The sequence below is a fragment of the Hemiscyllium ocellatum genome, chromosome 20 (assembly GCF_020745735.1).
Source record: "Hemiscyllium ocellatum isolate sHemOce1 chromosome 20, sHemOce1.pat.X.cur, whole genome shotgun sequence".
NCBI classification, from domain to species: Eukaryota; Metazoa; Chordata; class Chondrichthyes; order Orectolobiformes; family Hemiscylliidae; genus Hemiscyllium; species Hemiscyllium ocellatum.
Genome location: NC_083420.1, coordinates 25227665 through 25250544, shown reverse-complemented (window position 1 = coordinate 25250544; position 22880 = coordinate 25227665). Strand labels below are relative to the sequence as shown.

General features: G+C 39.2%; 1 protein-coding gene across 6 annotated transcripts in view; it reads right to left on the bottom strand.

Annotated features, from left to right (window-relative positions):
* The window catches only part of crebbpb (CREB binding protein b), a 212181-nt gene that overhangs the window by 5501 nt on the left and 183800 nt on the right, over window positions 1-22880 (bottom strand). For all 6 annotated transcript variants that reach the window (XM_060840649.1, XM_060840651.1, XM_060840650.1 and 3 more), the window contains exon 29: window positions 7246-7407. In XM_060840649.1, coding sequence (XP_060696632.1) covers window positions 7246-7407 — 162 coding nt within the window. The remainder of the gene's footprint in view (window positions 1-7245; window positions 7408-22880) is intronic.

Sequence of the window (22880 nt, the reverse complement as noted above, 5' to 3'; positions counted from 1 at the left end):
CCTGCTCTAGTTGACCTTAGCATTACCAGGTTAGCCAAAACAGTCTGAATAACAAGTGATCCACTATCTAACTCCTAAGTTAGGTTTTAAACTCAGCCTTGAAAGAATAACTGAAAAGTAACACTTCTTTTTGATTATGTCCCCTTTTTTTCTCCCGATTTCAAATCAGGGAGTGGAAATGCTGCAACTTTCAAAGTTCTTCAGACTACTGATACAGGGACAAGTGAGATTCCAAGGTGAAATGTGGCTCAACAGACTGTATTTTGTTTTGTTCTTAATTTAAAGGGGAAGTCCATCACTGAAACACAATGCTGCAGATTTGAGTGCTAAAAAATACACTCATGCCAACACAATGCTGAATTTCACATTTTGTCCAAGGTATGGGAAAATCCCAAATATCCTTTACACTCAGTTCTCTTACAGCTACTTGCCTTTTCCTACATGTGGCCTTGATAAGTCACTTTTACTTTGGCAAATTCACTTTTAGCCAGATTTATAATCAGATTGGCTTTTTGTAAACAGTCAAGCAGTTCTGTCAAGTGGTGTGAATGCTGTTCCCAGATTTGGTTAAATACAACTAAATTGTTGCTGCAATCCATACAATAACATAGCCCTTCAAATAATTTTATCGGTTACTTATAACACTGAATAGTACAGCATGGAACATGACACCAAATTAAACTAATCCCTTCTGCCTGCCCTTGGTCCATATCCCTCCATTCCTTGCATATTCATGTGCTTATCCAAAAGTCCTTTAAATGCCCCTATCATATATACCTCCACAACATGCTCCAAACTCCTACTAAGTGTGTAAAAAACTTGCCCCCCGCATCTCCCTTGAACATTCCCCCTTCACCTTAAATGCACACCCCCTAGTACCAGACATGTTCAAAGGTTACTTGTCTATTTTACATTCAACAGCATGACTTTACATCGAAAAGATTCATTCAAAGTTACAAAAGCCCATACTTTTTCACTCTACCAGCCAATGAAACTTGCCAAAATACTTTTATTGTGCTTGTCCAATTCGTTCAAATCAGCTTTCCAATCTTGGAATAGGGTTGGAGTCCACTTTTATTATCACAATGACACTAGATTAAACTATATAGAGTTTTTGTGATCAATCTAGTTTTGACACCATCGTGATTGCAAGTTTTACCCATGACATTATTCAATTATGCCATTGCCCATCATAAACTGAATCTCTTCCCTAATGACCTAACCTATCTGGATTGAGTCTGTCAGAATGTTGTTATATACAGACACCCCACCCCCAATCATTAACAATATGAACAGCCAAAACTGTTTCTCCTGAATTATTCATACAAGTGGATTTATTATTTTCCTTCTTAAGTCATTACAATAGGTTCCTGGTAGATAAAACACAGTGCCATCTAACCTTTTAAGCACCTCTATTATCCAATCCGATTAATTTCAGATTCACTATCCAATTAGCCTGATGTTTCTATTTCACTTTCTTGTACTTTCATCATTCCTTTAACTACCGTCAACAATCATGATATCTAATATGTTAACATATGACTACTGATTTTTTTCTTGTCTGGAGGATTTACTACATAATTCATATCGTAAGAGTTGCTTTTTGATTCAACACGCAGCATTCCTGTTTATCTGAGATCCACATGGAGCAGCAGCAGCTTTCAGAACCAAAGTCAATGCTGAACAGCATGCTGTTGCCTATTGCTCTGCACTGAACCTTGCAGTGGGCATGTATACAAACACACAACTTAGATTTGTTGATACAGTCAAATGAACCTTGCATTGAGTGGTTCCTCAGAGATGGATAATAACACTAACTTCATTTCGAGCAATAACATTTTGAACTTGAAAACTTGAAGCACAGACTGCAAGTTTAATCTGAGCTATAGCTTATCAAATTTTCTTTAACCAGTTTAAGTGGTCCTCTCATCTTATGTCTATATATTAGTTCAAAAAAGAACTAAACCCTGTGAACTCATTTGGAATGCCCTTAATGGGAAACAATGACAAAGGAAAGCCCTTGTCCTCATCATTAGGACATCATTGGCAATAAACTCTGAGCATGGTCTTCAAAATCTGATGCCATACTTCCAATGGACCTTGAAACTGAGAGAGATAGAAAGACGTAAATTGTTTTATTCCCAAACTATTTATTCAGCATTTCTTTGAATATTTGCAGCATAAAATTTGAACTTGATCTAATTGCATTTCTTTGGGTAATTCACATCTTGTAAATAATTGAACTTTTCAGCTACCTTTTTTTGTAGTAATTTTTCCTAAAGGCACTGTTTCTGTAAATTGTGTAGATACTACCATTCCTATCTTAAGGTAGGGGTCCAACACAGTCTATTAAGACCTAACTAAACTAATTTTCAAAAGCTAGTACTGGACTTAAAGGCACAGGTTTAATTAAGGGTTAGGGTTTCCCACATATGGTATATCCAGCAAAGTTGGACCACATCTTTATGTAATCCTAGACAATAAAAACATTTTACCATTTTAACTTACGTTTTCCAAATATAAAAATGACCAACCATTGGAATCTTGACAGCTACTTGAAGATTTCATGGTAACCAAATAGAGCTATCACCTGATAGATCATTGACCATTCCTTATCAGTTTGTATTTGAGATGGCTTCAAATTTTCTCATTATTACCTTGCTTTTCAAATAGTAATACTCAAGCATTGTTGCGAGTTGGTTCTTACTAACATTCTTTCAATTCATATTAAAGATGGGATAAACATATCCACCTTATCCTCTTATTTGCATCCTTTTTAATTATATTTTCAAAAATGTATGCAAATACTGAATCACCAAATCACCCTGTTTCATAGGTTCATTTCTTTCTGGTCTAATTCTGGCCTGAAATCCAGTCACAATACAGTCAGGTAACAACCCAAGGTGTTCTTCCTGAAATATTTCAGCTTCTTTTACCTTCAGTGATTGTCTTACCATCATTAGTAAGGCCAATATCCTTAAATTTGCCCAATAATTTCCCGAAGTAAAAACAAATTCCTTCTACAGGAATTAATCGCACCATTCCCACTACAAATTCTCCAGTTATAAAGTCATATTGTTTTACTTTCCTAATTTGAAGCATAGGAAGATGCACTTCTTTTGATACAATACTCAGAAACACAAACGGTCTGTTTCTTCTTCTCAATTTTTAAATGAGAATTGTCATGACTGTCCTGAGCCATCACTCTCTTCTCAGTACATTCCAAAGAAACGTGTTCTCTTTGTACCACTGCTAGAGTTTTAATTTCAACCTCTTTTCCTGATGCCCTCTTTTTTGGAGATTCCTTAGATATTTGTACTACTGCAACTGGTCTCCCATTTTAATGCCTTGGAATTGGCTTTGGGATGTCCATTCACATTACAAGTGAAGTAAGTTAATATCTTGAGATCACTTTTTTTGGTTTTAACCTTTGTCCTTTATTACTTTGTGGTATCTTTCTGTCTGTTCTTTAAAACACTCTCTTTCATTCCTAGATTTTTTAAACCTCCAAATTTCACTGTGGATTTTAATATAACCATCTTTCCTCCTATTATATATCTGAGAGAGATATCATGGGTATCTGCCAGAACTGCTGATTCTTGGTCTTTAATATTTGATGCACATCTAAATAAGTTTTAAGTTTACAGGAATGCTAATTCTGAATTCTTTCATAATCACAATTCTCCTTACATTCTCAATTTTTTTTTCTCCAGCTTTAGTGATCTTAAACATTGATCCCAGACATTTTTTTGTTTGCCAGTTCTGCAAAAGATCCAATTAGGTTTCTTTCTTGTAGCTTCAACTGATAAGTTACTGTTACGGGGAAATGTTCGTAAGCATCGAATATTGCCTTTTTGACAGTTTCATACTCTGCAGATGGCATTTCTGACAAAATGGTTTTCACAGTCATTGCTGTATCTGTCAAAACACTATCATTAAGGACCAAATATCTTTTTGCCATTCGATCTGTTTAGTTGCCTTCTTTTGACTCCGTCCACAGAAAACTTAGGCATTTAGTGCAGATTCTTAGTGAAATCAAATTCCTGCTCGGAATCAGAATTATCCTCAGACTTACTGCTGCCTCCTCCTTCCTTTACTCGAAGCTTTCCTTTGGCAAACTCATATTCCCTATGTTCCCTACCTCACTGAAGTTCAAATTTTCTTAATCTACCTCTCTCTGCTTTTCTTTCTCCTCCTCCCTTCCATTTTAAGTTTTCTTAATTCTATTGCCCATTTCCATTATCCTCTGATTTTCTTTGTCCTCTAACTAAAGTCTTTTAATTTTTAACTGTATCTAAGCTAATTCCAGATGTGATGCCTCAATTTCAGGTTTACCTTCTTCCAATTTTAAATGTCGTATAATCGTACAAAGCAACTCATCCTGCTTTTAAACAGAGAACAAAGAACAGCACAGCACAGCACAGAAACAGGGCCTTTGGCTCATTAAGACTGCACTGATACATAACGTTTTTCTAAACTAAAAACCTTTTGTGCCTATGCTGTCTGTATCCCTTTACCTCCTATTCATTTTATCTATCAAAGATGCCTCTTAAACATTGCAATTGTATCCACCTCTACCACTTTCCCTGGCAGGACATTCTGGGTTAAAAAAAACCTGCCTTTCACATCTCCTTTAGAAACCCACCCCCTTTAACTGTAAACGTACATCCCCTGGTAACTGAAATTTCTACGTGGGGAAAATGACTCTTTTACTTCTAAGTTTTCTACTAACTGTCTCAGTTTAGCTTTAATCAACTATTTCAGATAACCGAGGTAAAAACAATGACTGCAGATGCTGGAAACCAGATTCTGGATTAGTGGTGGTGGAACAGCACAGTTCAGGCAGCATCCAAAGTGCTGCGAAATGGACGTTTCGGGCAAAAGCCCTTCATCAGGAATAAAGGCAGTGAGCCTGAAGCGTGGAGAGATAAGCTAGAGGAGGGTGGGGGTGGGGAGAAAGTAGCATAGAGTACAATGGGTGAGTGGGGGAGGGGATGAAGGTGATAGGTCAAGGAGGAGAGGGTGGAGTGGATAGGTGGAAAAAAAGATAGGCAGGTAGGACAAGTCATGGGGACAGTGCTGAGCTGGAAGTTTGGAACTAGGGTGAGATGGGGGAACGGGGAAATGAGGAAAACAGTTTCCTCACTGCTTCAGACTCACTGCCTTTGTTTCTGAAGGGCTTTTGCCCGAAACGTTGATTTCGCTGCACTTTGGATGCTGCCTGAACTGCTGTGCTCTTCCAGCACCACTATTTCAGATAACCCACTATTAGATTTTCCATTTCCAGAAAGCGCTTTGTAATATTCAAAGCCATCTTCAAAATTTGTGCAGTAAACTTCACTTCAATGCAGCTATTTTGTGTCTAGAACCACCACATATTACTTATTTTAACAAAGGAACAGAAATCACTCAAATCCTGTGAACCCAAATTCTGCAAGAGCCCCACTTATGATATTATTATTGGACAAGCTAGGACTCAGTGTGTCAATTAGATTTTAGTCTATCATATTAAAAACACTCAATGCTGTAGAGTAGGTTTTAACAATAAAACAAAAATCTATTATGCTAAAAAATGTAGAATAGAATAAACCAAGCTTTTTATATACAATAATTTGTAAGATTTTAAAATACAGTCCCATTTGTCCAAATATCACCACTTTATTTTTATTTTTTTTTAATTTAGATTCCCTACAGCGTGGAAACAGGCCATTTGGCCCAACTAGTCCACACTGAACTTCCGAAGAGTATCCCATCCAGATCCATTCCCCTACATTTATCCCTGGTTAATGAACCTAACACTATGGGCAATTTATTATGGCCAATTCACCTGACCTGCACATCTTTTTGATTGTGGGAGGAAACCCATGCAGATACAGAGATACGTGCAAACTCCACACAGACAGTGGCTTGAGGTGGGAATTGAATCTGGGCCCCTGGCGCTGTGAGGTAGCAGTGTGAACCATGGAGCCACTGTGCTGCCCCAACAGTGCACAAACATGAGATCATTCCTTTCTCTATCATATCCATAAGTTTGACTTACATTTCTTTCAATTCCTGGTTTTGAAAGTGGAACAACCTTTTTCTTGATTAGTTACATAATTGAGGTTAGACTTTCTAAACTCTGAATAACTCCTTCAGGGTTCTAACCGAACACTTCTGGTCTGGAGCTTTCAACTTACATTAAGATAACCTATTTACAACCAATGTCATAAGTGAATTATTTTCTCCAGGAGTCAATGGCTCATACATTTAACTTCAACCAGAACTTCTGCAAATAACTTTGCAAGTTATGATATTTTCCAGCCTTGAAGCAAATAAAAATCAATTCCTGATTCTTCTAACCTGAAAGCAAGCAAATGCATGCAATGTTTGCTTTGTCCAACCATAAAACACTCTCAATTCCCAATATCACTCCATGAACTCTCTTTCTCATGTTGTTTTAAAAAGAATCATGGCTCTAGAAATACTGACAGGTCAAATATTAATAGAAAGTGAGGACTGCAGATGTTGGAGATCAGAGTCGAGTGTGTAGTGGTGGAAAAGCACAGCAGGTCAGGCAGAGCAGGAGAACCGACATTTTGAGCATAAGCCCGAAAATGTCCATTCTCCTGCTTGTCGGATAGTGGCTGACCTCCAGGTCAAATATTAAATCATCCTCACACAGACACACAGAAATTCACATATCATTAAAAATCCAAACTCCCAATGTTCCAAAACTTTAGTACCCAGCAATGTTGCTGGTTAAGTTCAGGAGACAGCACAACAGAATCAATATAACATGTATAAAAGTTTAACTGATATCTCAAGGTATAATATGATTGAATTGAATTATTCTGAAATCTGAAATGTTAGCGTTCATTCTTTAACTTCCACCTTATTAATTTTTTCCTAGCCTCTCAAGTGAATGCTGATGCCTTCCCAGCATGCAGGCTATGTTCTGTATATTTATTGAGGCATTATTCATAGTTGTGCATTGATCATGATGATGAATGAGTTGTTTGGTCCTAGTTGATGGTTTTCCCCTGAAGTTTAGTTGAACTTAATCGTTGTTTATAAATGGACATCTAAATACAAACTGCTGTGTAATAAGCAAGTCAGTGACCTTTCTCCTCATAGGGGATGCTAATTTTAAAAGAAAAATCATATTAAAGACATATGAACCCCATATCTTTCAAAAAAGTCAAGTGTACAGGAGGAAAAGGAAACATATTTAATTAGGCAGAATTTAAGAATTATTTCCAGTACCTCTTTATGCTTTTCCATGGTTGCATACAACTTCTGTGACAAGTCGTTAGCTACATTTGGCATTCCAGGCTTTTTCTTGTTGGCCCGGCTAATGCTGCTTTTATTCTTATTTGTTTTTTTGTTGTTCTTTTTCTTTGCATTTTTGCTGTCTCCTTTCTTTCCCTGGAAATGGGTATAAAAAGGATAATTAACAATCTTAGATGCCTAACACAGAACAGCAATCCACCATGACTGTTCTTCTAAAGGATATTTTAAATATAGAATGCAACTAAAAAAATCTTCTTGACATCTTCATTTTCATATACATGCTAAGATTTTGTGCTTGGAGCCTACTTCACTGCAGACTCTTCGATCACAGCATATGGATTTAAAAGCAGAAGAATTACAGAGGTAGTCCATATGCCTTATCAAGTTATAGTTAATCTATCTCAATTCCATTTTCCTGTCCATTCCTTATATGCCTTGATTCCCTCAGATCAAAATCTGTCACCCTCAGACCTGAACATATTCAACGACGGGGTACTTACAGCTCTCCAAGGTAAAGAATTCTAAAGATTCTCAATGCTGAGTGAAGAAATTACATCGCAGTGCAGCTCTGAATGATATGCCTCACCCTGAGGCAGCCATGTTGCGCCAATTTTCTCAGGCAGGGGAAACAACCCTCAAGTATTTGCCCTGTTAAGCTCCTTCAGAATCCTGTACGTTACAATAACATCACTTCTCATTCTTCTAAACCCCAGACAGTACAGTTCTAATTTGTTCAGCCTCTCATCACAGCACAACCTTCTCATCCCAGGAACCAATCTAGTCAATCTTCGCTGTATGACCTCCCTCAAAAATAGAGACCAAAACTACACATAATATTCCAGTTGTGTACCCCACACAACTGTATAAAAGCAAAGTGTTGCATATGCTATAAATCTGAAACAAGCATAGAAAATGCTGGAGAAACTCAGGTCTGGAACAATCTGTGGAGAGGGCAAAACAGAATTAACGTTTCGAGCCTGACATTAAAAGTCATTAAAGACTTGAAACATCAACTCTGTTTCTCTCTCCACAGATGCTGCCAGACCTGCTCAGTTTCTCGAGCATTTTCTACATTTGTCCCATATTATTGAAGGAAGATTTCTTCGTCTTGCATTCTGGTCTCCTTCCAATAAAGGTCAATGCACTATTTGCATTCCTAATCACTTGATGTACCTGCAGGTTTTGTTTCTTGTAAAAGTTCAGGCCTCTCTAAACACCAACGTTTAAATGTTTAATGTCTTTAACAAATATGCTCTTCTGTTACTACAACTCAACTGAAAATCCACACACATCCTGTGATTAACCTCCATTTCTCCATCTTATTGCCCAGTCACTTAACTGGTATATTTTTTCTGGCTCGTCATGTACCCTACTCACATTGCTTATTAATATATCTCTTGAACAGTAGAATTGTGTGCCTTTTTTTGTTAGCTGCTCTAATTGACCAAGGTCTAAGTTCACATTAGCCATTTACCACAGCAGAGATTAAAGCTTGAATCACAACTTTAAATGGTCACATTTCTCAAGTGCAGATCATAACCAAGTTATCAAACCACCTCCATGTGAAGAGTGAATTAGAAAGTCATCACTAACAGACTTCACTTCTATTAAACATGGCAGAAGGATCAATTTTTAAATCATGGTTGGATCAAATAGAGTCATAGAGACAGACAGAATGGAAATAGACCCTTCGATTCAATTCGCCCATGCTGATCAGATATCCTAAATTAATCTACTCCCATGTGTTAGCAATTGGCTCATATCCCTCTAAACCTTTTCTATCCATATGCCCATCCTTTTAAATGTCGTTATTGTACCAGCCTTCACCACTTCCTCTGGCAACTTATTCCATGTATACACTACCTTCTGCGTGAAAATGTTGCCCCTTTTGTCCCTTTTAAATCTTTATCCTCTCACCTTAAACCAATGCCCTCTCGTGTTGGACTCGCATACCCTGGGGAAAAGACCTTGGCTATTCACCCTGTCCATGTCCATGATTTTATAAACTTCTACAAGGTGCTTCCGATGCTCCAGGGAAAGTAGCCCCAGCCTAATCAGCCTTTCCCTATAGCTCAAACCCTTCAACCCTGGCAACATCCGTTTAAATCTTTTCTGAGCCCCTTCAAGTTTCACAACATCCTTCTAATAGCAGGAAGATCAGAACTGCATGCAGTATTCCAAAAGTGGCCTAACCAATGTCCTGTACAGCCACAAAATGACCTCGCAACTCCTACACTCAATGCACTGTTCAATAAAGGCAAGAATATCAAACACCTTCTTCACTATCCTGTCTATCTGTGACTCAACTTTCAAGAAACTATGAACTTGCACTCCAAGGTCTCTTTCTTCAGTAACAATCCCCAAGACCTTACAATTAAGTGTATAAGTTCTGCCCTGATTTACTTTTCCAAAACATAGCACCTCACATTTATCTAAAGTAACCTCCATCTGCCACTCTTTGGCCCATTGGCCCAGCTGATCAAGATCCTGTTATACTGAGATAACCTTCCTCATTGTCTATACCTTCAATTTTGGTGTCATCTACAAAATTACTAACCATACTTTCTACATTTACATCCAAATAATTTATATAAATGACAAAAAACAGTGGACCCAGCACCAATCCTTGTGGCACACTGATGGTCATAGGTTTCCAGTCTGAAAACAGACCCACCACCACCACCGTTATCTACCTTCAAACCAGTTCTGAATCCAAATGGCTAGCTCTCCCTGTATTCCATGTGGTCTAACCTTGCTAACTAGCCTACTATGAGAAATCTTTTTGAACGCCTTACTGAAGTCCATATGGATCATGTTCATTGATCTGCCCTCATCAATCTTCTTTGTTACTTCTTCAAAAAACTCAACCAGGTTAGTGAGACCTGATTTCTCACGTGCAAGACCACACTGATTATCCCTATTTCAGCCCTTGCCTTTCCAAATAAATATAAATTGTGTCCCTCAGGACTCCCTCCAATAACCTGCCCACCACTGATGTTAGGCTCACTGGTCTATAGTTCCCTAGCTTCTCCTTACCACCTTTCCTAAATAGTGGCACCATATTAGTCAACCTCCAAACTTCTGGCATCTCATCTGTGACTGTCTATTATACAAGTATCTCAGCAAGAGGCCTAGCAATCACTTCCCTAGCTTCCCACAGAGTTCTAGGGTACACCTGATCAGGTCCTGGGGATTTGTCTACCTTTATGTGTTTTAAGACGTCCAGCATCTCCTCCTCTGTAATATGGATACTTTTCAAGATGTAACTATTTATTTCTCCACGTTCTCTATTTTCCATACCCTTTTCCATAGCAAACACTGATGCAAAATACATGTTTAGTACCTCCCCTATTTCCTGCGGTTCACACATAGGTGGCCTTGTTGATCCAGTTACTCTTTTGTCCTTAATGTTTATGGAATCCCTTTAGATTCTCCTTAACACTATTTGCCAAATCTATCTCGTGTCCTCTTTTTGCCCTCTTAATTTCCCTCGAGGATGGGAATCACTCTATCTCTGCTGTCTATACCTGATCTATGCTTCCTTCTTTTTCCTGACCAAAAACTCAATTTCTCTAGCCATCCAGTATTCCCTACACCTACAACTTCACTCTAAGAGGAACATACTGTCTCTGATCTCTCGTTATCTCATTTTTGAAAGTTTCCTATTTTCCAGATGTCCCTTGGCAAACGTCCGTCCCCAATCAAACTTTGAAAGTTCTGGCCTAATACAGTCAAAATTGGCCTTCCCCCAATTTAAAACGTCAACTTTTAGATCCAGTCTATCTTTTTCCATCATGATTTCAAAACAAATAGAATTATAGTCATTGGCAGCAAAATGCTCCCCCACTGACACCTCAGTCACCTGCCCTACCTTATTTCCCAGGAGTAAGTCAAGTTTTGCACCTTGTTTTGTAGGTACATCCGCATACTCAAGAGTCATAGAGATGTACGGTATGGAAACAGACCCTTCGGTCTAACCCGTCCAAGCCTACCAGATATCCCAGCCCAATCTAGTCCCACTTGCCAGCACTCGGCCCATATCCCTCCAAACCCTTCTATTCATATACCCATCCAAATGCCTCTCAAATGTTGCAACTGACCAGCCCCGTAGGTCTCTTTTATGTCTTTCCCCTCTCACCCTAAACCTGCGCCCTCTAGTTCTAGACTCCCCGATCCCAGGGAAGAGACGTGCCCCTCATAATTTTGTAAACCTCTAAGGTCACCCCTCAGCCTCTGAGGCTCCAGGGAAAACAGTCCCAGCCTGTTCAGCCTCTCCCTAGAACTAAAATCCTCCAACCCTGGCAAGATCCTTGTAAACCTTTTCTGAACCCTTTCAAGTTTCACAACATCTTTCCGATAGGAAGGAGACCAGAATTGCATGCAATATTCCAACAGTGGCCTAACCAATGTCCTGTACAGCCACAACATGACCTGTACTCAATACTCTGACCAATAAAGGAAAGCATACCAAACACCTTCTTCACTATCCTATCTACCTGCGACTCCACTTTCAAGGAGCTATGAACCTGCACTTCAAGGTCTCTTTGTTCAGCAACACTCCCTAGGACCTTACCATTAAATCCTACAAAGATTTGCTTTCCCCAAAATGCAGCACTTCGCATTTATAGGAATTAAACTCCATCTGCCACATCTCAGCCCATTGGCCATCTGGTTAAGATCCTGTTATAATCTGAGGTAACCCTCTTCGCTGTCCAGTACACCTCCAATTTAGGTGTCATCTGCAAACTTACTAACTGTACGTCTTATGCTCACATCCAAATTATTTATGTAAATGACAAAAGTAGAGGACCCAGCACCGATCCTTGTGGCACTCCACTGGTCACAGGCCTCCAGTCTGAAAAACAACCCTCCACCACTCTGTCTTCTACCTTTGTGCCAGTTCTGTATCCAAATGGCTAGCTCTCCCTGAATTCCGTGTGATCTAACCTTGCTAATCGGTCTCCCATGGAGAACTTTGACGAACACCTTATTGAAGTCCACATAGATCAAATCTACTGCTCTGCCCTCATCAATCCTCTTTGTTACTTCCTCAAAAAACTCAATAAAGTTTGTGAGATATGATTTCCCATGCACAAAGCCATGTTGACTATCCCTGATCAGTCCTTGCCTTTCCAAATACATGTACATCCTGTCCCTCAGGATTCCCTCCAACAATTTGCCCACCATTGACGTCAGGCTCGCTGGTCTATAGTTCCCTGGCTTGTCCTTACCACCCTTCTTAAACAGTGGCACCACATCAGCCAATCTCCAGTCTTCCAGCACCTCACCTGTCACTGTCGATGATACAAATATCAGAAAATTTTCTTGCACAAATTCCTCTCCATCTAAACCCTCAACACTCTGGGAGTCCAAGTCTACGGTTGGAAAGTTAAAATCACTTACTATAACCATTCTATTATTCTTACAGATAATGAAGTCCTCCTTACAAACTTGTTTTCAATTTTTCATTGACTATTGGGGGAGTCTATAGTCTAATCCCAGTCAGGTCATCATCCTCTTATTTCTCAGTTCCACCCAAATAACGTCCTTGAACATATCCCCAGGAATGTCCTCCTTAAGTATAGCTATAATGCTATCCCTGATCAAAAACCGCACTCCACCCTCCTCTCTTGCCTATCCTTCCTACAGCATCTGTACCCTGGAAAGGTGTAAAATGTCAAACAAATATTTTCATTCTTCTGTAAAGTTTTTTTCCACAATTAGCAAATTTGAAAAGTACAAATAAGGGAAAATGCTGCTTGATCTCAGATTCACACATCTCAACATTACAAAGCAAATACATTTCCAAAATGTAAAGTATCATTTGGCCATGCAGCAATTTCAGACTGGTTGGGACTACTGCTAATTCCCAGCTTGTCTGTGAAGACCGAAAGTAAACTTCAATTATAGGATGATAACATGTCCATTCTCTGAAAGCAATTCATCATCTCCTTTGCTTTATCACATTTTTTTGAAAATATAATCATCCAATTCTGTTTTGAAAGTGAGGATTGAAACTTCCTCCACAATATGTTCAGGTGGTGATTCCAGATATTAACCAATCGCCGCACAATGACATTTTCCTCATGTCATACAGCACAGAAGTTCTTTGGCCCACCATGTAAATGTCGACCAATAAACATCTAACCATACTAATCCCACTTACCGAAATTTGGTCCATAGCCTATTATGCCCTGACATTTCTTATCCAGATATGTCTTAAATGTTGCCAGACCATTGGCCTCCAACACACTCTGATAACATACTTATTTCTGGGTAAAAACAAAATTCCTCAGATCACTTCTATCCACTCACTCCACACCTTAAACTTACGTCCTCTAATTTTAAATATGTCTGCACGCGGAAAAGATTCTCACAATCTGCTCCATCTCTGCCTTTCATAATTTTTTGTACATAAATCAGATCACCCCTCAACCTCCCCTGCTCCAGGGAAAACAAACCCAGCCTATCCAGACAACATTCTGGTTAATTTCCTCTGCATCATCTCCAGAGCAACAAAGTCCTTCTGACAGTCTGGCAACCAGAACTACACACAGTATTCCATCTGTAGCTATCCAATGTCTTGTAAAGTTGAAACAAGACTTCTCAACTCTTATATCCTACATCTTGGTTAATGAAGGCAACCATCCTGGACATGCCTTCTTCACCACTCTGTCCACCTATGGCCTTGTACATCAAGGTTCCTTTGCTCCTCAATACACCTTAGAGACTTACTATTCATTGTCTAAATCCTTCCCCTAATAGACCGCCCAAAATGCATCACCTTGTCAGGAATAAATTCTATCTAGGATATAATGAGGACTGCAGATGCTGGAAAGTCAGTTGGTAAAGTGTGGAGCTAGAAAAAGCAGGTCAAGCAGTTCTCATGAAAGGTCCCAACCTGAAGCATCACTGCCCTGCTCCTCTGATGCTGCTTGACCTGCTGTGCTTTTTCTAGCTCCACACTTTACTGACACTTAACTTCTATTTATCATTGCTTTGCCCAATTTACCAGTTGATCAATATCAGACTGCAGTTTGAGACCATTGTCCTCATCATCAACACCACCAATTTTCGTGGTTTCTACAAATCTATTAATACCACCCTCTACATTCACATCCAAGGCATTAATATACACTACAAAACAAGAGTCCTAGCCCTTACTGCTGGTCAGAAGCTTAAAATCACAAAGGCAACCTTCCATCATCATCTTTTGCCTCCTATTTGTAAGCCCATTTTGGATCATGTTTGCAACTTGCCTGGATCCCATGGGCTCTTACCTTGTGGACTAGCCTTCCTTGTGGAACTTTGTCAATGGCCTTGCTGATGTCCATGTAAGGAACATCAACTGCACCACCCTTATCAATATATTTCGTCACTTTTTCAAAAAAAAAATTAAATTAGTCTGACAGGATTTCCCTTGAAAACATCCATTCTGACTATCCCCAATCAATCCTTGCCTTTCAATGTGTTGACTAATTCTGTCCTTGGAACCTTTTCTAATAATTTCCCTACCTTGGGCCTAACTGGTCTGTAATTTCCTGGCCTATTCTTGCTGTATTTCTCACACATCAGCTATTCGCCAGTCATCTGGTCAGTAAAGTGCTATATATATATCTCTGGTAGGGTCCCAGCAATCTCCTCCTTTGCCTTCCACAGCAGCCTAGGAAACATCTCATCAGACCCTGGAGATTTATGCACCTTTATGCCTGCTAAAACATTCCTCCTTCAAATTAATCTTAACATGCTCATGAACCTCATCATCGTAATTGCAAACTCCAGCTCAAAATCTTTCTCCTTTGTGAAGTTTCTCACTCTCCAGTGAGAAATCTTCTCTTAAAACCTCGTCAATGTCCTCTGGCTCTATTCAGATTAGCCTTTTGGAGTCCAGTAGGCTTAACTCTTTCCCTTGTAATTCACTTACTCTTTATGCACTTGAAAAATGCTTGGAGATTTTCTTAAGTGCTAAAGATATTTGTGGACCCTCATTGCGTTCCTAACTCCTTTTTTTAGGTACCCACCTATTACACTCTTGAAACTCCCCATTTTTACTGCTCTATACTTAACGCATGCTTCCTTCTTTTTCTTTCGATATCTAGGGTTCCCTGGATTTGCTGTCCTTTCCCTTCATTTTGAAGAGATATATGCTGGCCTTGAACTCTCACTGCACTACTTTTAAACGACTCTCACTTTTTGAAATGTAGACTTACTTGCAACTAGCTGCCCCCAGTCTATGCTTGCCAGATCCTGTTTAATGATATTGAAATTGGTCTTTGTCCACTTTTAAACACTTAATTTGTGCACTATCCTTATCTCTTTCCATAACTACTTTGAAACTTAAGAGTTATGGTCACTATCCTCAAGAAATTCAGCCACCAAAACTTTAACTACCTGACTGGCTTCATTCCCAAGGATGAGGTCAAGCATTGCCCCATTTCTAGTAGGACTATCTACATAGTGGCACACAAAGCTCTCCTGGATCCACTTTAAAAAATCCATTCAGTCTATTCTTTTCACACTTGCTCGATCCCAGCTAATGTTGGGAAAGTTGAAAGCCCCTACTCGTACAACTCTATTCCTCTAACACCTGTTCTTAACTTGCTTACCGATCTGCCCCTCTAACTCATTGACTGTTGGGAAGCTTGTAGTATAATCCCAGCAAAGTGACCATCCTTTTTTTATTTTAAGCTCTACACAGATAACCTCATTTGAAGAGCCTTCTAAGATATTACTGCTGCGGTCACCATTGCTTTTGTTCATCTCAATTGGCATCTTCTGGTTTTTGAGCGCTATGCAAGTGTGAATAGTTTCTCTCCAGACACTGTGACCATACCATGGCTTTGATCAGTATATTATGTGCTGGTATGAAGGGTGATACAGAAGTAATGAGCAATCTGCTCAAACTCAATAAACAGTTTGTGAGGCCTTGGAGTTCTATTAAAAAATGTTGAAACAATAGAAGTAGCCAGAGTGGGTAGGATCAAGCTCCCACAGAACCAGAATTTTTAGTGGCTTTCTACAGTTGCTGGGGTCTTGAAGCTGGATGAGGAAGTTCTTATACCTTCCTGTTACAACTAAAACCAGGGTTCTCTTCCTGCTGTTAGAGTTGCAGGTTAGACAATCTCTTTTACTTTTGCCTTTGCCAAAAGGAGTGTTTCTGGGATGCTACTTTATTAGAACAGTTAATTCCAAATAATTATTCATAAACATTTTAATGGAGTTACAGTTAAGCCAATTTTTCTCTTGTTTATATTTTGTATGTTAACTGTAGTGTTTAAAAAGTCGGTAACTTGATCAATCAAATTGCATATGGAACTCAAAGCCTTATCCTTACCTTTAAAATAAGAAAAAAAGTTAGGATCTAGACTATCTTCTTAATATAATTTGCAATGGTTTGGTCTGGTCCATAACAAACTGGGGGATCCTGTCAGATCAAGATCTCTAATTCCAGGTTGGGTTTAGGAAAGGCAGTGAGTGGCGAGAGCTGTTTTTTTTTAATTTCGGGTGTTGCATTCAGCTGGCTTAAACAGGATGTACCGTACGTAATAATGGTTCTTTCAGTCAAACAGTTTCCTGGAGGTGAAAGAAGTCACTTCGGATGTTTTACAGAAAGTTAGCAAAGCTTTCGGAACTGGAAAACAAATTGAAGTTTTGCCTGCGTCTGCGAAGAAAAGGGAAATAATTGCAGCAATAGCTCTACATTTAAAGCAGGCAGGAATACATCAGAATGATTGGAGATTGCTAAAATTCAATTGCAAATGAAGCAGCTTGAATTAGAGGCAATGGCAAGGGAAAAAGGAATACAGCCCTGGCAGAACAAAGAAAGGAAGAAAAGTAAATGAAACAGTTTGAATTACAATTAAAAACAAAGAAAAAAGGGAGTTTCCTAGCAGAAGGGAGAAAGACAGAGTTTTTGAACTTCAGAGATTGGAACCAAAAATTCAAAGTCGATTTAAAATGGCAGAGGTTGAGATCAAAGGTAGGAGAATTGACGAGGGCAATGTTAGAGAGCAATCCCATTGTAGCCAAAGACCTGGTGAGGGTCTGTTTAAATATTCCAAGTGTCATTTCAGTTCAACAAGAAGGATGTAGAAGTCTTTTTCATTTCATTTCAGAAAATGGCTAAACAAATGAAAGGGCCGCTCACCCTTTGGTTTTGTTGATTCAAACAAAGTTGGTAGCTAGAGCTAGTGAGGTACTTGCGTCACTATCAGAGGAGTTTTCTGGGGAGCATGAAGTAGTTAAGAAAACCACCTTAACTGCATATGAGTTAGTACCAGAAGCCTTCTGTCAACATCTTAGGAATTTACTGAGGGAACCTAGTCAAATGTACATAGAGTTTGAAAGGATCAAAGTAATTTTACTGAGTGGATAAGGGCATTGAAAATACATCAAAACTTTATGCGTAAACCTTACTCACACAAGTAAATTCTTTAGAGATCGGGCACTTTCTTCTCAGCCAACCTGATCAGATTGTACATTCTTTTGCAGCTTTTTAGCTTCCAAAGAGAGAGAAACCATTATTTTGGAGGAGCTAAAAAATTCAAAAGTACTAAGAACTCATGTGGAAGAGCAGAGAGTGAAAACTGCAAAATTAACAGCAGAAATGGCAGAGGATTAAGAGTTTGTTTATATATCAAAGTTTGACTTCCGACATCAATTTCAATCTGTAAAGGCTAGAAATTGGGGAAAAGAGAAATCCTCAAGCGACAAGGGAAAAGGAGATCTCATTGATGATAGTAAAGATAGCTTACCACAGGGTAAAAAGTAAACCCATGAGGGGGAAGAGAAGTTAAAAAAGCTCAATGCTTTCACTGCAATAAAGTAAGCCACATGAAGTCGTGGTGTTAGTGGTTTAGAAAATGCACTGGGCAGAGGGATGTGGGAAAACAGATTAAGCCTGTGAATTTTGTTGAGTTGGTAAAGGAAAGCGTAGTGGAAGTTTAAAAGCTGCAAAAGAACATACAACCTGATCAGGTTGGCTGACAAGAAAGTACCAGATCTCTAAAGAATTTACTTGTATAAGTAAAGTTTATTAATGTATGCCAGGAGGAGTGTTAAAGAAATTAAAATTTTTAGAGATACAGGACCAAGTCAATTGTTGACACTGAGAGATGAGGAGATATGTAATTCAAGCCAAAATTCTGAATGTAATTCAGAAGAAGTACTGCCAGAAAAAATGATAATATGTGAATTCATGGCAAGAAGAGCAGTCTTTCAGCATATACAGTGAGGTTGGAGAGTCCGGTGAAAAGAGGAGGTAGGAATAATAGAGAAATTCTTGACTCCAGAAATACAGTTTATCCATGGTAATGATGTGGTTGGATCACAGGTGGGAGTGATGCCTGTGGTTGAAACCCCCCCCTCCCAAGTGAAAAATCAAGCAACTCAGGTGTTACTTGAAGCATATCTTGGGATTTTTCTTGACTGTGTGGGTGGCACGGTGGCTCAGTGGTTAGCACTGCTGCCTCACAGTACCAGGGTCCCAGGTTCAATTTCAGCCTCAGGTGACTGGCTGTGTAGAGTTTGCACATTCTCCCACCTCTGCGTGGGTTTCCTCTGGGTGCTTCGGTTTCCTCCCACAGTCCAAAGACGTGCAGGTAAGGTGAATTGGCTATGGTAAATTGCCCATAGTATTAGATGCATCATTCAGAGGGAATGGGTCTGGGTGGGTTACTCCTTGGGGGGGGTTGGTGTAAACTGTTTCCACACTGTAGTGAATCTAATGTAATTTAATAAAAAAGTCACAAAGCTATAGGCTGAAGTAGAGCAGAAATCAACCGCAAAGACAAAGAAGTTGAAGTTCATTTATCAGATACTTTGATCAAATAGTTGAGAAAAAAAAAGGACATGTGGAGGACAATATGGATATTTTTAGTTCAGAGAAATTAGCTGAGTTACAACTGAAAGAGGAAAAATTAAAGAAACTCCCAAAAAATCCAACACAGAAGAAGAATCCCAGTGCATTCCAGAATGTTACTATCTTAACAATGAAGTCTTGATCAGCAAATGGAAACCAACACGTATTCAGGCCGACCAGAAATGGGCAGAAGTTCATCAAGTTGTATTACTGGTAGGTAATAGAAAAATGTTGTGGAATGCACATGAATTACAGGTAGTAGGTTATTTGGGAGTAAGGAAAACGCAAGCTAAAATACAAAACCATCTTTATTGTCCTGGAATGCATAAGGATGTGGCTGAATTTTGTGGGACATATCATACATGTCTGGCAATTAAAAACCTCAGGCATTGATAAAACCCATTCCCACATTTGAGGAAACTTTTACAAGAGTCTTAATTGAAAGCCTAGAACCCCTCCCTAAAAAAAAAGTGGGAATCGGTATTTGTTGGCCATAATGGATACGCCTTCTAGATTTCCAGAGGTCATTCCACTATGCAGTATCACAGCTAAAAGGACTGTGGAAGAGTTATTCAAATTTTTCACTAGATATGGACTACCCACAGAAATATAATCAGATCAAGGGTCAAATTTTACATCAAAGGAAGTTGTGGATAACTTAAGAATAAAACAACTTAAACCTACGGCGTAACATTCAGAATTGCAGGGAGTATTAGAATGGTGGCATCAAACTTTAAAGACCATGTTCAGGGCTTAGGAGTCAAGACTATCCAGAAGTTTAGGATAAAGGAATTTCATTTGTACTTTTGAAATTAGGCATGCATCAAATGAATTAGTTTTTGGGCATGACGGTTAAGAGGACCACTGAAATTAAGGAGAAATTAGTGAGCCAGAGTTCAGCAATCACACATTTGGACCATGTGTCAAATTTTAGGGAAAGATTAAATAGAGCGGGTGAGTTGGCTAGACAGTATTGGAAAGTAGCACAGCATGTGATAAAACAGAAAGTAGTCAACAAAAACAAAAAAGAAACCTGTAATTTTGCTAGTGGAGATAAAGTGTTACTGTTCCTCCTAGTGGAAGGTGAACCTTTAAAGACAAGGTTTACTGGACCTTATCAAATTGAGAGGAAATTTAGTGAGGTGAAGTATTTGTTAAGAATTCCAGATAGAAATAAATCTCAGCGTGCCATGTGAATACGTTCAGAAGGTTTTTTGACAGGGAAGGAAAGCAAAAGGAGAATGTGTTACTGGCTACAACAGAGCGAAGAACCAAGTTCAGATGATTCTGAATTGACATTCCACAAATTATCTGGACAATGAGCAAGTTCTTCAAAATTGAATAAATTATCAAGTTACCTTTCAGCAGAAAACCAAGATGACCTAAGAGAATTACAGCAATCGCATGAGGAGGTATGCAGGAATAAGCTGGGAAGTACTAACCTGATTATGCATGATGTAGATATATGAAATGCTGTTCTGCTGTACCAATTAAGTTCTTACAGACTTAGGGCTCAAAAGGAGATTGAATACATGCTCAAAGACAATACAATCGAAGTGAGTTGCGACAAATGGAGCTCACCATAGTAGTGACGCCAAAACCAGATGGTACACAATGATTGTGTGTGGACTATCATAAAGTCAATTCAGTTACAAAATCTGATTCATATCAGAGTTCATGTTTGGAAGATTGTAATGAGAAGGTGGGACAAGCAACTTACATTTCTAAGTTGGATTTACCCAAAAGACATTGGCAGGTACATTTAACCAAGACCAAAGGAAATTTCAGTTTTTGTGACACTGAAAGGACTGTACCAGTTTAAAGTCATGCCATTTGCTATGAACAATGCACCAGCCACATTTCGAAAACTAACAGATAAAGTCATTTTGGAATTACCCTGTTTTGTGGTGTACATCGATGATATGATGATTTTTATTAACAAATGGAAGGAAAATTTGAAGCATCTATTGGAATTGCTTGATTGACTTCAGGAGGTGGGCTTGGTGATAAACCTGGCTAAGAATGAGTTCATAAAAGCCCATGTTCCTGGGTCATGTTGTTGGACATGGAAAGAGGGTCCCATGGAATGTAAAAACAAAGGTTTTTGGGGAGTTTCCCACACTAATCGGCGAAGAGGCAAATACTACAATTCCTGGGTCTGAGTGGCTTTTATCTGAAGCTTGTCTTCAATTTTAGCAGTGTGGTTGCTCCATAGTACACAGAACATTATAGCACTGTATAGGCCTTTGGCTCTTGATGCTATGCTGACCTATGAAACCAATCTAAAGCACATCTAATTAACACTATTCTATTATCATCCAAATGTTAATCCAATGACCATTTAAATGCCATTACAGTTAGTGAGTCCACTACTGTTGCAGGCAGGACATTCCACACCCTTACTAGTCTCTGACTGAAGAACCTGTCCTACATCTGTCACTCCTCAACATAAAGCTATGTCCCTTTGTGCTAGCCATCACCAACCAAGGAAAAAAGGTTCTCACTGTCCATCCTATCTAATCCTCTGATCAGCCTGGATGCCTCTATTGAAGTCACCTCTTAATCTTCTGCTAACAAAAACAGCCTCAAGTCCCTCTGCCTGTCCTCATAAGACCTTCCCTCCATACCAGGCACCATCCTGGTAAATCTACTCTGCACCACATCCTTCCTATAATGCGGTGACCAGAATTGTATACAATACTCCAAGTGCAACCGCACCAGAGTTTTGTACATCTGCAATGTGATCTCACAGCCCCAAAATTCAATCCCTTTACCATTAAAAGCTAACACACCGTACGCCTTAACAACCCTATCAACGTGGGTGGCAACCTTCAGGAATCTAAGCATATGGACACCAAGATTTCTCTGCTCATCCACACTACCAAGAATCTTATCATTAGCCCAGTATTCTGTATTCCTGCTATTCCTTCCGAAGTGAATCACCTCTCACTTTTCCGCATTAAACACCATTTGCCACCTCTCAGCCCAGCTCTGCAGCTTATCTATATCCCTCTGTAGCATGCAACATCCTTCCAAACTGTCCACAACTCCACAGACTTTAGTGTCATCCACAAATTTACTTACCCATCCTTCTACACCCTCACCCAGGTCATCTATAAAAATGATAAACAGCAGTGGCCCCTAAGCAGACTCTTGTGGTACACGAGTAACTGAACTCCAGGATAAACATTTCCCATCGAATATCACCCTGTGTCTTCTTACAGCTAGTCAATTTCTGATTCAACTGCTAAATCACCCTCAATCTCATACTTCCTGCAATAGCCTACTGTGAAGAACCTTATCAAATACTTTACTGAAATCCATATCAACTGCTTTACCCTCATCCATCTCTTTGGTCACTTTCTCAAAGAACTCAATAAGGTTTGTGAGACACGATCTAACCTTCACAAACCGTGTTGACCATCCCTAATCAAATTTTTCCTTTCTAGACAATTGTAAATCCTCTCTCTTATAATCCTTTCCAAACTTTGCCCACAACAGAAGTAAGGCTCACTAGTTTATAATTACCAAGGTTGTCTCTACTCCCCTTCTTGAACAAAGGGACAATATTTGCTATCCTCCAGTCTTCTGGTATTATTCCTGTAGACAATGACAACACAAAGATCAAAGCCAAAGGCTCTGCAGTCTCCTCCCTAGCTTCCCAGAGAATCCTAGGATAAATCCCATCTGGCCCAGGGGTCTTATCTATTTCACACTTTCCAGAATTGCTAACACCTCCTTCTTGTGA